The 17,081-nt window shown below is 54.2% G+C and overlaps 1 protein-coding gene across 1 annotated transcript in view; it reads right to left on the reverse strand.

Moving 5' to 3' along the window:
• PITPNM3 (PITPNM family member 3) overlaps positions 1-17,081 on the reverse strand; it is a 97,195-nt gene that overhangs the window by 20,060 nt on the left and 60,054 nt on the right. Inside the window, exons 7-12 of the mRNA XM_011958627.1 lie at positions 10,025-10,101; positions 9,331-9,566; positions 4,624-4,813; positions 4,052-4,174; positions 3,114-3,298; positions 455-627 (exon numbers count right to left, since the gene is read on the reverse strand). Of these exons, the coding sequence (XP_011814017.1) occupies positions 455-627; positions 3,114-3,298; positions 4,052-4,174; positions 4,624-4,813; positions 9,331-9,566; positions 10,025-10,101 (984 nt within the window). The remainder of the gene's footprint in view (positions 1-454; positions 628-3,113; positions 3,299-4,051; positions 4,175-4,623; positions 4,814-9,330; positions 9,567-10,024; positions 10,102-17,081) is intronic.

Genomic DNA, 17,081 nt, shown 5'->3' on the forward strand with positions numbered 1-17,081 from the left:
CGTCTCAAAAAAAAAAAAAAAGTTTGCAGGTATTGCGTAGAGCAAAGGCACTTGAGGTGAGCTTGGGGCTATGCGGGGGTGGGTGGTAAGACCAACCTGGCAGTCGTGTCTGCCTCAGTACAGGAGAAGGAGAGGGTGGGAGGCAAGAGGGTGAATATTCTGTCTTCTCTTCCCCACAGGGTATGACCACCAGACAATGGGGCCACAAAGAGCCAGGGGCAGTTGATATGGAGAGTGAAATCCATCTGAAGCTGCCTCACCTTCGTCCTGTGGTCCTGTGTCGGGAGGGAAGCTGCTCCTCTCTCCCTCCACGCTCTCTCCTCTCTTTCCACCTATCCCAACTCTGTGACCCTCCTGTCCCCATCCCCGACTCCACTCCCCTCACTCTGAGGCCCTGACACGGTGGCCCTAGTGACACACGGGCACCTCAGGCCCCCGCCCACACCATCCCTACCGTCCAGCCCAGGCAGCACCGTCCTCCGCATGGCCAGGACCAGGCCCAGGGGCGAGCCAAAGAGGAAGAAGTCGGACACATCGAAGTCAAAGCGGCCCAGGCTGACCTCGGGGAGCTGTGGCCCCGCCGCCGCCGGGGTCTCAGACTCATCCTTTAGCACGCTGGAGTGGATGCTGTGGAGGGAGGAGGATGCAGGGCAGGGCAGGTCAGGGAAGGGCCGAGAATGTGGGAGTGTTCACTCAGCAGCACAGCCTGAATTCTAAGCACAGAGTGCCCAACCCTCCATTTCTGGGACGGGGCTGAGAGTCCACCTACTGCACACCACCTACAGCCAGCACTGGCCACCAAGGCCTGGCTGATATTTGACTAGAAAAGGAATCAACAAACTTTTTCTGCAAAGGGCCAGAGAGTCAGTAAGTCAGACTTCGTGAACCGTGTGGTCTCCATTGCATCTAGTTAACTCTGCCGTTGCAGCACGAAAGCGCCCATGGACAGTGATTAAACATGCATGGCTTGGATCCAATAAAATGTTACTTACAAAAACAGGATGAGCCCCTGGGGCGCCCAAGCATCCTACACACGGGCAGGCCTGCCTCATCACGCTGGCTTTGTGACGGCCACGCTGAGGATTCCTGCACTGGGTATCAGACAAGCCCAGCCTGCCCAACACCCAGCTGGCTAACGTCAGTTCTGTTCTGCTGGGATCAGGGCTTTCATCCTAACTCCCGTTCCAGGCAACCCGCAGACACAGATGCAAACAGCTTGGTCTCCCCACCCCCAGCCCCAGCCCACAGCTGAAGCAGAGCTTAAGGAGAAAAACGTGAGACACACAGAATTCCAACCATTTCCAACCCAGGTGCCCGTTGCCACGGGAAGAATCCAAGTTACATTCAGCCACAGACCCAGAGTAGGGCGCTGAGAATCAGAAGGAAACCTGGGCGCCTTCCTTACCTTCCAGCCAGCGTTAGCTACAGCTTAAAGTGAATTGATTAACTGAATGCAAAGCAATGAAACTACTTGAGTTAGAGGAGAACAAACTTTAGAAGGAGCTACTGAAACCATGTGGACAAGTGCCCTACCCTCGGGAGTGAGCGAGTCGGCCAAGTTGAATCCTCAGTCCCCACGCTCCCTCCTGCCTCTCGCAGTGTGAGCATCTCACAGTGAGACGATGACTCTGATGTTTAACAATACATATTTCATGTACAGCGTGGTCCCTAAACACACGCCAACTACTTAATTGCCAAAGAAACCGCCATCTGTCCCTACACCAGAGGGGAAAACTGGCTGTGTCAGACCAGCTCCTGGAAGCCCCCAACTTCTCGTCACTCTCCAAATTGGGGGCTCTCCTAAAGGATTTTTCAAGGATGAACCAGGAATGTTGAGATGTTTTTCACCTTGCAAGCCTCTCTAGAAGGTAGCTGCTTTCCTGAAGGATCATCTGTCAGCAGGGCTTTAAACATTCAGAGATTTACATGGGCAGAGCCTTTGACCTAGTAATTCTTCCTCCAGGAGTCCATCCAAATATAATCACCCTCGTATACACGTTCATGTTTATGCACAAAGATGTTCACTGTAGGGCTATTTATACTGCTAAGGGATTGGAAATAGCCAAAATGCCTAATTATAGGGATTAAGTAAACTGATCTCCATTCACTCGATATTATATTGCCATTAAGAATATTTATCAAGTATTTTTAATTATATCAGGAAAAGATCACAATGTAAAGGTTTTTGTTTGTTTGTTTGTTTGTTTGTTTTAAGTAAAGTTGTCTTAAAAGCATGTAGAAGGAAATAGTCTCAATGTTAACAGTGAGACGGTGGCTCCCTCTGGGTGGCGAGATGATATATTTTCCAAATGTTGTAATGACCTCAAGATACCACTTGGGTAAGGAGGAAGGAGAAAGAAAGGAAGAAGAGAGCTGAGGCACAAAGGAAAAGCACAGAGGCATTCCTTCCAATTGGGGTCCAAGTTCAATTAATCTGCAAGCTGAATTAATGTGCAGATCATGTGTTTAGCCCATGTTGATGAACATGTCTCTTCTAGAAAGTTAAAGGGTAGACAGTTCTGTAGAGGAACCTGCCTGGCCCACAAACAAAAGTGTGTTGGATTAGAAAGCACTGAACTTGGGATCGGGAGACCAGAATGATGATTCCAGCTCTTGCGTTACTGGCTGCGTGACCCCTACTTGACCTTCTCTTTCCCTGGGAGAAATAACAATGCACACCTGGGGTGACTCACAAAACATAGTCACAGCAGTTATTCCACCAGCTTCTTAAAACCATGCAGTGAAGTAGGCTGGGCAGCATTTATCTTTTTGTAGAAGAAAAGCCGAGGCTCAGAAAAAGACGACTGTTCCCAGTCTCTCTGCAAGTCCGAGCAAGGCAGGGACAGGGACCAGGTTCCAGAGTCTCAGTGCAGGGCCGACGGCGAGTGGCCTCGGTCCCTCAGTGCAGGGCCGACGACCAGTGGCCTCGGTCCCTCAGTGCAGGGCCGACAGCAAGTGGCCTCGGTCCCAGCATTTCAATGCTTATCTATGGGCCCCCACGGAAGGGCCTGGGACATATGACTGGTCCCAGCCCTCCCAGTTGACTCTGAGCCAAGGTCTTCTTGCTTCTGGGTGCTTTGACAGAAAGCAAGCAGGGGACAGGGAGGGGCTACCTTGAGAGGAAGGCATGATGCTGGGTGATGGCCTCGCAGTCATAGGTGGAGGAGTCGCTCTGTTTCCGTGGCAACGGCCTCTTGGGCTCCTCATCCTCCAACCCACTGGAGATGTCAATGTTGCTTTTGCTGAGACGCTTGCTGCTGGCCAGGCTGCAATCTTCCTCCACCGCAACTGGGGTGTCCTTTGGGACCGAACAGGGGACAGAAGAGAAAAGGACTGTTGTCACGGGAGACTCTGGGGCCCTGTCTCCTCCCCTCAAGCACAAACCAACCCCTTCATCCTTAGATGTGAGGGGCTACCCTTCTTCTAAAAGACACAGGAAGCCACATCATAATCATGGTAGGATTTTAGGCACAGGCTCTCTCCCGCATCCACAGGGACTGACATTCCCGCTGGGACGCCGGACGGCTGTCGAAGGAGCCAAATCCAGCTCTCTGGGCCTCAGTTTCCACACCTGTCATAATAATCCCCTGCTACTCTTGTAGGATTAGGAATACACTTCTTCTTTTTTTTTTTTTTCTTTTTTGAAACAGAGTCTCCCTCTGTCACACAGGCTGGAGTACAGTGGTACGATCTAGGCTCACTGCAAACTCCACCTCCTGGGTTTAAGTGATTCTCGTGCCTCAGCCTCCCGAGTAGCTGGGATTACAGGCACGCACCACCACACCCGGCTAATTTTTGTTTTTAGTAGAGATGAGATTTCACCATGTTGGCCAGGCTAGTCTCAAACTCCTGACCTCAAGTGATCTGCCCAACTCGGCCTCCCAAAGTGCTGGGATTACAGGCATGAGCCACTGCGCCCGGCCAGATTATGATACACTTCTTTGTAACCTGGATGTCATGGTGCCAACGTGAAGAACCAGCACTGTCTCCCCGAGGGGCGGGCCCTGCTCCTGTGGGCACAGCCCTCCCGCAGTCCTGCCCCCAGCCGTACCTGCGTGCTGCTGATGCTCCCCTTCCGGCTGCTGCTGGCAGGGCTGTCCCCTGAGGGCCCCGCACTGTAGCAGATGGCATCGAAGGCCAGGAGGCCGCCCACACAGTCCCCGATGAGACATACCTGGAAGAGATGCAGCTGGGACTGCAGGCCTGCCCACTGCTGACCCTTCACCCCCACACCCGGCCAAAGCAGTGCTGCCTCCTCACAGGAGAATGAGAACTCGTTCTTGGGAGGCATTGAGAGAGCCCAGTTGCGAAACAGTGTGCAGACTGGGGGGTCAGGGTTGACGTCAGCCCAGGTCAGCCCAGGGACGGGGAGTAGGCTACTACTCTCAGGGGTCAGACTCGGGCTGGAGAGCAGCATGGGCTCAGAATCAGAACTCAGACCGTCGGCCTCCGTTTTTCCATCTGTAAAATGAGGGCCAACTCAGAGATCTCAAAAGCCAACTTTGAGCTCAGAGGCTGATTCGAGAACAGCCTGGCCTTGGTCCTTTCAGTAGATTCCAGCCTCTCTCCCAGGCAGGAGCCGGAACGGGGGAGGGGAGAGGAGGGGAGGGTGGGCTGTCCTACCTGCCCACTGAAGCCGATCCCATCGGAGGACTTCAGGAACTCTCTGTAGACCTGGTTGGCTCGCTGGATGACAGTGGCGACAGCGTCCTGGTACTGCGGGGAGGAGATGGCCAACAGGGGAAGGGCGGCCAGAGGGACGTGGTCCTGGCTGCTGCTGAGGCAGCCCTCATCGTGGCTGTAGGGGTTCAGGCTGCAGACAGGGGGCCCAAGGTGAGCCCAGCCAGGATCGGGCAGGTTGGCAGGTTTGGGGCTGAGAATCAGGCAGAAGAGAGCACATACTGGCCTGGAATTGGGCTCTCGGGACCCTTCAGGAAGACCCAGGCAGGCGCCTGGTGACACAGAACACGGGTAGTGTGGGGTGGAGAGGGGAAGAGGATTCAAGCCTACACTGGCTCCCTGTGTGTCCTTCCTGTGTTGGCCGTGGGTGTGGGTCCTGGGGTCCCTGTGACGGTGGTCTCTGTTGCCCTCTTCTGCATGGCCCCACAGGACACCCCAATCATAGAGGAAGAAGTCAGCTGAGGAGTCAGCTAGTGTGGAACATATCATCATGGCAGACTTCCTGGAGGAGGTGGGGCTTGAACTAGGCCTCATGGAAGGCTTTGAAGAAGCTGGGAAAGGAAGAGACAGGGCCTGCCAGGCTTGGGGTTCACATGTTGGCCACAGCTTGGAGCTGGGCACACGGCCACAGACATGATGTGTTCATTGTGTCACTGGGAGAAGATCAGCGCTTTCATCAGCTTTGCGGAAAGTTCTGTGACCCCAGAGGGGGCCGAGAGCCTGCCCAACAGTGTCCAGTCAGCAGATTGTCCAGACTTTGCATTGGTGCCCTCAACTCCCTACTGTCCCCCTAGGAAATGCCTCCCTCGCTGGGCAGCTCAGACTCACTTGAGACCAGTGCCTCCGAGTCACCTGCCCCTGCCTCTGCCCCAACCTCTGCTTCTGTTCCCTGGGGCTTCCGACCCAGGTGCACTGTTGGACCTGCCTGGTTAGGAAGGACCATAGCGGGAGGCTGAGAACTCTCCACCCCTGTCCAGAGCCTGCCCTTCCCCCTTAGCCCAAGCTCAGGCTGATGGAGCTCAATGCAGATCCCACTGGCACTCGACAGAATCTGGGGCAGGTGACAGGGCTCGAGCACTCTCAGCAGGTGGCAGAGTCCTCGTGGTGTACAAGGTTGGCCCTGTCAGCCATTCTTCATCTCCAAAGAACACAAATTAGAGGAAACAGGCCTCGATTGCAGCGGAGAGATTTTAATTAGCTGAGAAAGAGCTCCCTCCCAGCCGTGATTACGGGGTGATGAATGGCCCTGGCAAGGAGCTGCCTGGGGGAGAACTAAGCTCCCTCCTGCCGGCCCCGCGAATGGCTGGGCCATCCGTCTTCCTGGAGATAGAGGTGACCCAGCTCTGGAGGTCAGATGTCCTGGGGACAGGTAGAGGGGTTCCTGAGATGGATGATGAACTTGCACAGTGAAGTCCTGGACTGGCAGAGTGACAAGGGAACACGCTATGCCACCAGCTAGGCAGTGAGCAGGTGTCAGAGATGCAGATTCCGGGGCCCCTCCCTCCTGAATCAGCCACTGCCCGGGGGGAGGCCTGGACATCTCGCAGTTTAACAAGAATCACACCAGGGGTTTGGGCAATTAGCCAGGTTGTGGAATTACGGACCTAATCTCCTTCCTTCCTTCCAACTCTGATGGAGATCTGCCCGCAACTCCTGGTGGTGTCCAAGGAATGCAGATAAATCAGAGTCTCTGACTTTCCCCCTATCCAGAGGGGGAAAGGAAGGCCCAGGGAAGGGAAGGGGCTTGCCCATGCTCTCTCCTGATGGGGAAGGGAAGGGGCTTGCCCATGCTCTCTCCTGACCAGCTGGAAGCTCCAGGGCAGGGGACTTTGGCCCTCCCTGCACCGAGCCCTCCTCAGAACCACATCTGGCTGAGAACAGTGGTTCCCATTCTCCTGAGGAATCGGGGGGTGCGGTGTGCCCCACACACCTGGCACCCTGCTAGGGACCTCTTCCCACCTTCCCCAGCTCCGGAGCGCCAGGGTATGAGGGCCCTGCCTGAGGGCTGGGCTCTGCAGCGGCCCCAAGTCTCTGGCAGGGTCCTGTGAGGGGGAGAGACAGAATGGAGGTGCAGAGGCCTCCCTCCTGCCCCCGACTGAAAGTTCCCAGCTGCCAGCCCCAGCGATCTGCCAAATACCTACAGGATTTGGGCCCTGCAGGCATTTGGGTCATTTTTTACACATATGACTGCTGAGAATCCAGGTATCCACCCGGCCCCAGGCACCTACCTTTAGCTAGTTCAACAGGACAGGTAGACGGGGAGCACTGCAGTCCTCAGGGCCTGGAGCCGTGGGTGGAGATCTCAGAGGCCCCATACCCTGGAGGTCCCCTCAGTTTGTCCCCCACAGGTACCAGGGCCCATAGTGGGCAAGGATATGCCAGCGTCACCAGTGAGCAAGCTACCCGGCGCTCAGCCAGCCCTTCTGTGCACACATCCTTCCCTCCTTTCTCCCCACCAGCTGGGTTCCCTACTGCGAGCTGGAAGTCTCCCTCTCCAGCCCACTCTCCACCTGCAGAGAGAGCCCCTCTTCCAGCCAGGAGGAAGATGACATGAGTGGCAGCTAGCATCCCCGAGGCTGGCATCCCCATGGGTAGCATCTCCAAGGCTGGCATCCGCATGGCTAGTATCCCTGAGGCTAGCATCGCATCTCCAAGGCTGGCATCCCCATGGCTAGATCCACACAGCTAGTATCCCCAAGGCTGGCACCCCCATGGCTGGATCTCTAAGGCTGGCATCCCTATGGCTAGTATCCCCAAGCTTGGCATCCCCATAGCTAGTATCCTCGAGGCTAGTATCCCCATGGCTGGATCCCCACAGCCGACATCCCTAAGGGTGGCATCCCCAAGGCTGGCATCCCCAAGACTGGCATCCCTATTTGCTTTCTACGTTTTGGACACTGTGTTGAGTGCTTCACACACATTAGCACACAGACTCTTCACAGCCACCCTGAGAGGTTATTTACTGAGGCTACCTTCCTTGTATGGATTAGGAAACTGAGATAAGGAGAGGTTCAACACGTTCCCCTGATCACACAGCCAGGATTCAAATCCATGCGGCCTGAGAGCCCACACACTTAGCCATGGTATGCAAACCCAAAAGTCACTCCTCCAGGAAGTCCTCTCTGGCCTTTCTCGGAGAGCCCACAGTACTCTGTTCCTCCTCCATCACAGCACTGTGATGTTACGAGGTAGGTAGATAGATAGATAGATAGATAGATAGATAGATAGATAGATAGATAGATACAGATAATGGATGGATGGATAGATGGATGGATAGACTGATGGGGATGGATGGATGGACGGGCGAATGCATGGATGGATGGATGAATAGCTAGATAAATAGAATATAATGATAGAGAGAGAGAGAATAGATAGATAGGTTTTGTCCAAAGTTCCTGCCTCCCATAGCCGTTGTTATAATGTTGGGGTATTTAGGCCTTGGAAAACAGAATCAATCTCTCTCTCTCTCTCTCTCTCTGACATTCTCCTGCCCTCCTTTAATTCTCTCCCCAGGCAGGAACTTTCCCCCACCTTTCTGTCTTGGAGCTGGCTGTGAAGAAATTCGCTGACCTCCCTTGTCTGATTGAGGTCATGAGACCCTCGTTTCAGAAGGTGTCCTGCCCCATACTGAGGAGGATGGAATGCTATGGAGAGGCCAAGAAGAATCTGAGCAGACAGGCCCTGCTGGGTTTCCCCACTCGGTCTGAATGCCAGACCCTTTTTGTCCAACCACATATCTACGTTGTCAATCATGCCCCTAGCCAATGACACCTCCATTCAAGAGACAGAAGGACAGGAGAGCTTCCGGAGAGCTGAACGTGTGGAGGTTTCTAGAGGTCGACACATCTAGGAAAGCTCCACGCCCCTTCTCCCACACCTCACCTTATGCCTCTCTTCATCTGTATCCTTTATAAGAAACCAGGAAATGTGATTCAGCATTTTCCTGAGTTCTGTGAGTCCATCTAGCAATTAACTGAACCCAGTGACAGGGTTGCGGGAACCCCAGCTGGAAGCTGCGCTGTCAGCAGCACAGGTAAAACAAACTGGGGCACGGTATTGGTGTCGGAAGTTTGGGGCGGTCTTGTGGGACCAAGCTCTCACCCCATGGGATCTGATGCCATCTGCAGGTAGACAGTGGTGGAATTGAATTGCAGGGCACTCAGCTGCTGTCCACAGCAGAACTGACTGCTTGGTGTACACGGAAACAGCCCCTGACATGTGGCCCTGGAAGTCTTCTGTGTTGACTGTTACGGTGTGAGAGCAAAGGAAAAACACCATTTGTGTTTTTCAGATTCCTACTTGGCTGCAACTGGGTGGCCGAGTTTGACTCCTGTCTCCATGGGCTGGGCAAGCCTGGGGGAAACTGCTCAACCTCTCGACACTCAGTGTCTTTATCTGGGCCAAACAGAGCAGGCTTGTTGAACACAGGAAGTGGCTTGAGATTTCACAGGACCCCAGCACCCCCAGGCCCAGGCGGAGGACTCTTCCCAACACTTTCCACCAGGGATGCTTGTGTTTCATCAGGATCTGACATCCTGGAGAGTCCCTGCAGGTACCCACCTGCCCATGGGGTCCATGTTGCGGGGGAAGCCCCTCCACGTAGTCCCCCCACTAACCCCAACCAGCCCAAACAAGCAGAAATGGACTCACTGAGAGACGAGCGAGAAAGCCTCAGAGCAGATGGCAGGACAGGGGACGAACTTGATGAGGATGTGGCCCAGGGCAGCAGGGAAGTGGGCTCGTGTGACCTTCTCCAGCACGGAGCTGAAGGTGTGGATGTCGGCTGCCTTGCAGGACGGGTCCCCGGCCCCCGTGTCCAGGACGTTTCCCCCATGCAGGACCAGCAGGAGGACATGCGTCTTGCAGGAGCGCTGCGGGCAGCCTTCCTGAGAGCCAAGGCGGTTGGGATACAGAGAGAGAAAGGCGGCTGGGGTAGGGGGAGGCACACAGGGACACACACACACAGGGACACACACGCACATGCTCACACACACGGGGAGACTGAGGCCAGAGAAGCAGGCACTATGTCCAGCCTGTCTTAACTGCAATCTGAGGAGTAGTCTCAGCTCTAACACACCCCGCTGTGTGACAGAACCTCTGGGGCATTCAGAGTGAGGGAAGGACGCGGGCTGCCAGGAGGGATGGCAGGGCAGGAAGAGTCCCAAGAGACACTTCCTGTTCATACGGGAACCCAAAGCCCAGGGAAGGACACGGACCCACCCAGGGGTCACACAGCAAGTCAGATGAAGAGCTGGAAGAAAACGAGGCCGCCTATTGTCCAAGGGCTCTTCCTAAGATCCTGGCCTCCGAGGCGGGCCCACACACCCTCTGAAACCCAGCCCACCTCGCTGTCTTCGTGGATCTCGATGCTTCCCTGGGCCGGGAACCTCTGTCTTCTCAAGGAAACCCGGTACAGTTCTCCTGCAGAGGGAAAGGAGAGCTCAGCATCCTCAGGTTATCAGACACTCCCTGGGCCCAGCTGGCCCTAAAGGTGAGGCCTTGGCTTCCATCAGAGGTGAGCTCAAGTTAGTTAGAGTCTGGAGCTAGGAAGAGTCACCCCTTCCAGCCCCTGCCTCTGAAACCAACACAACATGAAACCCTTTCTCCTCACAAGGAAAGGGAGGGTGGCAGAGTGAGGCCATCGCGGATAGTGCTCCTGAAAGGAGGGGCTTCCTCGAAAGGAACTAGGCTGCGTTTCTTCACCACAGACAGCAGCAAGGGTGAGTGCTGCCTGAGGACCTCCGCTTCCAGTTATGGACGGCGATTTGAGCCAAGCCTCCCGCTGAGAACAACTTGAATTGCTGGTGTGATGGCAAATTGTATGCACCCTCTCTTGACTGGGCTGAGAGGTGCCCAGAAAGCTGGTAAAACACGCTCTCTGGGTCTATCTGTGAGGTGTTTGGGGAAGAGGTTGGCATTTGAAGCAGTGAATGAAGGCGATCTGCCCTGCCAAGGCAGGTGGGCACCGTGCAGTCCGTGAGGGTCTGAATAGAACAAAGTGGTGCAGGGAGGGACGATTCACTCTTCTCAAGCTCAGACTTCCATCTCCTGCCTCACACATCAGCACATCCGCTTCTCCGGCCTTGAGACTTGAACTGGGATTCGTGCCACCGTCTCTCCTGGTTCTCCGGCCTTTGGGCTTAGGCTGGAACTACACCACAGGCCTTCCTGGGCCTCCCAACTTCCAGACAGCAGATCAGGGAACCTCTCAGCCTCCATCATCACAAGAGCCAGTCCCTCATAATAAGTCTCTTTTCTTTTTCTTCTTTTTTTTTTTTTTGGATGGAGTTTCACTCTTGTTGCCCAGGCTGGAGTGCAATGGTGCAATCTCAGGTCACTGCAACCTCTGCCTCCTGGGTTCAAGTGATTCTCCTGCCTCAGCCTCCCGAGCAGCTGGGATTACAGGCATGCACCACCACACTTGGCTAATTTTGTATTTTTAGAAGAGATGGGGTTTCTCCATGTTGGTCAGGCTGGTCTCAAACTCCTGACCTCAAGTGATCTGCCCGCCTCGGCCTCCCAAAGTGCTGTGATTACAAGCACGAGCCACCGCACCTGGCCAATAAGTCTCTCTTATATATATTTGAAGTTATCAGAGAGATAATAGAGCCTTGAATTACGGGACCACTTTCTAGGGAAGGTAGACTCCAGAGAGGTAAGGTCAGCACTTGAAACACTCTTGGCATCCCCCATGAGCTTCAGGGTAAAGCTGGCCTTTCCCAGAAATCTCTCCTTGCTCCTCTCAGCAGCCTGGGCTCAACACCTCCTCCTTCAAGAAGTCCTTCTTCGCTCCCAGCCCTCCCTGAGCTCTCATTTCCCTAACACAGAATTCAGTAAACCACAGCCATGGACCAAATCTGCCCCACTGCCTGTTTTTTGTAAAAATAAAGTTTTATTGGAACACACTCAGGCTCCTTCATTTACAGATTGTCTATGGCAGGCGGCTTTTGTGCCATAGTAGCAGAGTGGTCACAGCAGACACCTTACAGCTTACAAAGCTGAAAATATTTATTATCTAGCCCTTTCCAGAAACGCTTGTCAACCCCTGATCTAACACCTACGCCCGTGAAAGTCATGACATTGGACTCCAGGGTGGAGACACTTCAAAGCATCCAACGGTCACCCCCGAGGCCCCACTCAAATGATACCTGCCGCTCTGAGGACTCCTTCCTGCCACCAGGCTGCCTTCAGCTCCTCTCCTTCCTCTCCTGTGAGATGGATGCTACCTCCCGTGTGTGGCTAAAACCTACAGCCAAGCTGAACCACCTGTTTGTCTTCAGGGAGGAGGAACCGGCTCATCTCTCTCTTAAAGTCGCAGGTTCTAGATGAAGATGGTCCTTGCCTTCTTCACACCCCCCGAACCCCCACCAGAGCCTGCTGCTCCCCTCTAGGAGTCACGTCTGGGGAGGGTACTTCCGGGGGCTTTGCGGGCAACGCTAGGCACCCTGTCAACATCCCCTCACCACGACCAGCCCCAGGGGAGGGTACCTCTACAAGGAACTGCACATGAGAAGCTTTTCTCAGCAGGGAGGAGCATTTCTGAAATACTCGGTCCTCACAGACACAATCCCAGTCAAAGGGTAACTGCTTTATGAGCTCTGAGCTGCTGCCCACACAGACAGGAAATCGTTTCCTAAATGGAGGAGGAGGGAAAACCCGTCCTGGGGCCCGGCTGTACCCAGCACTTCCTAGTTCTTCCCACTGGCTCAGCTCTCCTGCCTCATTTCTAACTTACTAAAGATGTTGCCCTGGGCTTGGCTAGAGGAGACGCAGGCTCTCCCCTCAGGACAGGATGATAACACAAGACAACAGTAACGGCTCAGCTTTATTAAGCACTTATTATGTCCTGGGCGCTCTGTGCTTTACATGATTCATCCTGTCTGGTCCCCGCAATTTCTCTCTGAGTCTGAATGGTCTTGTAATTAGCCCCATTTTACAGATGAGCAAACCGAGACTCAACCTACGTCACCTGCCCCACGCACCTTCAAGGTTAAAGCCCAGGTCTGCCGCTGCCAGGCCCCTTTCCACCACATGGACTAGCACCAGGAGGGAGAGGGTCTGAGTGTGGCTGAGACAAAGGGCTCATGCTTCATGGTGTGTGCGACTCTGGGGCAGGCTGTGAGTCAAGAAGAACCAGGAGTGACGGCAGGGCTGAGGTTGGCTCTAGGGCTGGGAGGAGCGTGGTTAAAGCCAGGGACCCTGGATCACATCTGAGTTCGCCTGAGTTCACATCTTGGCTTTTATCAGCTGTGTGACCTGCGTCTCAGTGTCTTCATCTGGAATATGGGGATAATGAAAGCAGCTACCCCATGGGGGGGTGGTGAGGATAGATGGGTTCGTATATGCATAAAGGGCTCAGAGCAGGGTGCGGAACACAGGAAGTGTCACATGGGTTAGCTGCTATTGTTATTCTTATCATTATCCAGGGGACATCCAGGGCACAGAGCCAGGGCCACAGCTGACAAGATGGGCTGCTGGGGACATTGCCGCCTCCACACTTGCCTTCCCTTGTGCCAAGTCCCTCCCTGAGCCCTGGCAGGCTCCTCGGCCTTGCTGGGCTGGGCGCCTGTTTGCAGTGTGATTACAGGATTAAATGCTGTGATTGCCACAAATTACTATGGCAAGGCTATAAATACATTGCAGGGAAGACATGAGGGTCCTGCTGTCTCCTGGGCACGATGCCCTCTGTTAGGTGGGGGCTGGACCCTGCGCCCTCACCCATTACAAAAGCCAAGGAGCACCTACATCTTTGATCTGTCTGGAGCCAGCTCCCTCGGGACCCATGTGATGCTCTGGGCATCAAATCGGTGGCTGACTGCTGCATCCTGGCCACCAACGATGTTGAGGCCATGCCTGGTTCCGTGGGGATGGGAGCCACGGGCCAGAGACTGGGCAGGATTGTCCTCAGTAACCCTCACTCCTCCCTAGCAGGAGGGAAGAGTCTAGTCTCCTACGCTGTTTGGGGACGGAGCCTTGCTTCCTTTCCATGCACAAAAGCCAGGAATGCTTTGCTCGGGGAGATGGAGGAAGGGAGATCTAGCCTGCCAGATTCAGATTCTGGCCCCTTGAGAGGTGACTGGCAGGACCAGAGCTTCCCCACAGAAAGGCACATCCCTCGTCCTCGTCTTAGCAGAGGCCCCTGTAGACAAGCAGGGGCAGCCGTAGGCCACCTTCCCTGTACCTTCCCCACAGGTCTCTGCTCTTCTCAAAGCCAGATATTCCTACCATGATGATTGAGGCCATTGGCTCTGAGTCACCCATAAGACATAACTCTTTCACTCGTCCTTGCCTTTGCTTATGCGAGCCCTCTGCCTGCAAGCCCTTCCTCCCTTTGCAGACTGGCAAACTTCTACTTGTCCTGCAAAACCCTGCTCAATTGCTGTCACCTCCAGAAAGCCATCTTTGATCTATCTAGGCAAAGATGGTTATCCCACAGTATGCGGCGCTGGTGCTGGCGTACTTGTCTATTTCCCCATCAGACTGTAGGCCCCTTGAGAATAGAGTTTATCAGCTTTCAGGGCCTAGGATGGCATTTTTGTGAAAACCTTTTGGAAGATCCCAGGATGCACACAGCCTGTGAGACATCTCTGTGCCATTACACCCTCAGGAGAAATCAGGTTCAGGGAAGCATCATCCACTGAGAAGCACATTTCATGAAAGCACTCATGGGAACTGGTATGTAGGAACCTCTAGGGATTCTAGAAGAGTCTGGTCTGGGCTCTATAATTCCACCCCCAGAGGCTTCCTCAGGGACTCTGGTGATAAAAGCAGCTGGCAGGGGGTCCTAAGGGGTGGAGAGCCACATACAGGGGACCCCAGGACCTCATCATTACGCTGCCTGTTTCTTCCCACTTCCTGTTAATTTCTGTTTGCACGTCCCTATTCAGGCTGGGTCCCTGCAGTGCCCAGGTTTGGGGTGGGTGAGCCCACAGCTGTTTTTGTGACAGTGTTTTTTGACAGGCTTTGAGACAGGCCAGCTACCACAGTGCCAGCTCCTAGTACCCTGCTAGCCCCACATCAGGAGAGGTGGTCCACCCAGCTCACCATGGCTGCTCTTCATGCCTGAAGAATGGAGCCTATTTTTGCTTAATCACAGCCTTGGTGAGGTACCAATTGCGATCATCCCCTCTAATTGCCAATGAGCCACACTGCTCTTGAGACGAAAGCCAAGGTCATCACCCACACACTCAGCACCCCAAGCAAAGCATCACCCCAGCTTGGCTGCAGAGCGTGGCTGTCTACCTCTCTCTTGCTACCAACCTCTGGGGTCCACAGGGGTGGATGCTGAGGGGCCCCCTGGCTAAAGCCAAACAGTCTCCTCCTCCATCCTTGGCAGTCACTCCTACCCCCCCGTCAGCCACCCCTGGAGTCAACTGAGCAGAGCTCGGCCCACCTTGAGATCATGTGGCACATGCTGAGAAGTAGCTACAAAGGTATCTAATCCTCTATGAGCTAGTGGAAGCTCATGCATAGGCAGAAACACAATTTTTTTTTTTTGCATAAACCAGCCCAGGTCACCAGGCCAGGGCTCTTCATCATCCTGAAGGAAGGGAGTAAAAAAGGGACAGTCTCTTTGTTCTTACTAATGCCTTCACGCCTCAGCCCTGCCTCCTCAGGGGCACTCTTGGGAGTGAAAAAGTAAGGAGAGGCTACTATGAGGGGCAGGAACTGCTCAGACTGTTAGGCCCTTTCAGTTGAGCTCCTCCCCCATTTAAAAAGACACATTAGCCGGGCGCAGTCGCTCACGCCCGTAATCCCAGCACTTTGGGAGGCCAAGGTGCCGAGATGCATGGATCACGAGGTCAGGAGATCGAGACTAACCTGGCTAACACAGTAAAACCCCCTCACTGGTAAAAACACAAAAAGTTAACCAGACATGGTGGCGGGTGCCTGTAGTCCCAGCTATTCGGGAGGCTGAGGCAGGAGAATGGCATGAACCTGAGAGGCGAAGGTTGCAGTGAGCCGGGATCGTGCCGCTGCACTCCAGCCTGGGCGACAGAGCGAGACTCTGTCTCAAAAATAATAATAATAATAAATAAATAAATAAATAATAAAAAGACACATTACTCGCCAGGCCTGTGGCTCACGTCTGCAGTCCCAGTACTTTTTGGGGGACCAAGGTGGGCGGATCATGAGGTCAGGAGATCGAGACCAGCCTGGCCAACATGGTGAAACCCCATCTCTACTAAAAACACAAGACTTAGCTGGGCGTGGTGGCGCACACCTGTAATCCCAGCTACTCGGGAGGCTGAGGCAGAAGAATCGTTTGAACTTGGGAGGCGGAGGTTGCAGTGAGCTAAGATCACGCCACTGCACTCTAGCCTGGCGACAGAGCGAGACTCCGTCTCAAAAAATAAATAAAAAATAAAAAAAGACATGTTACACTCTGAGGACGTCCTGTCAAGTCCACCCTGGCCCTGCTTGGAAGTCAAAGGCTTTCCTATTTTGCTGCCATGTGGGATTCCTCCCAATAGCTAGGTGACATCTGGGAAGAACTATAGCCTCATTCAGTAGCATCTCGGGGGCTCAGCCCACAGCCCCAACTCCCCAGGTGAGCCCACGTGACACACACAGGCGGAGAGAAGGACACACACAGACTTACAGGGAAGATAGAACACGGATAGAGTCCTCGGATGGGAAACTAACCCCCTACTCAGAGGGTGACCTCAGACACGCTCTGCAAACCACCGCGAAAGGAGGGGTTTGCCTACATTCCCTGGTAAGAGTCAGGCAGTCTGAGATTCTATGAGTCCAAGCGTGAGTGCCCTCTGTGGGTGCCAGCCTCCAGACCGGGCAGAATTCGGCCCTAGGACCTTGAAGGGGACCCACAGTCACAAGGATGGAGCCGCTCTGAGAGGCTATGGAGAAAGAAGAACAACCAAAAAGCTGCAGACAGCAAATTTCGCTTTGCTTTTCAAAGTGGCTGATTCCAACTAGGTAGCTCGGTGTTAATTCCTAGGCAAGTCCTGGGGCAAATTAATAAACAAATGCTTTGAGGACCCTTCAAAAAGGAAGCAGTGGGGCCGGGCGTGGTGGCTCACCCCTGTAATCCCAGCACCGAGGGAGGCTGAGGTGGGGGGTTCACTTGAGGTCAGGAGTTCGAGACCAGCCTGGCCAACATGGTGAAACCCCGTCTCTACTAAAAATACAAATAGTCAGGCGTGGTGGTGGGCACCTGTAATCCTAGCTATCTGGGAGGTTGAGGCAGGAGAATCACTTAAACCTGGGAGGCGGGGGTTGCAGTGAGCCCAGATCGTGCCACTGCACTCCGGACTGGGAGACAGAGTGAGACTCTCTACTAAAAATACAAAAATTAGCTGGGTGTGGTGGCACGTGCCTGTAATCCCAGCTACTCGGGAGGCTGAGGCAGAGAATTACTTAAACCGGGGAGGCGGGGGTTG

The sequence above is a fragment of the Colobus angolensis genome, unplaced genomic scaffold, assembly GCF_000951035.1.
Source record: "Colobus angolensis palliatus isolate OR3802 unplaced genomic scaffold, Cang.pa_1.0 Scaffold47, whole genome shotgun sequence".
Classification (NCBI taxonomy): Eukaryota; Metazoa; Chordata; class Mammalia; order Primates; family Cercopithecidae; genus Colobus; species Colobus angolensis.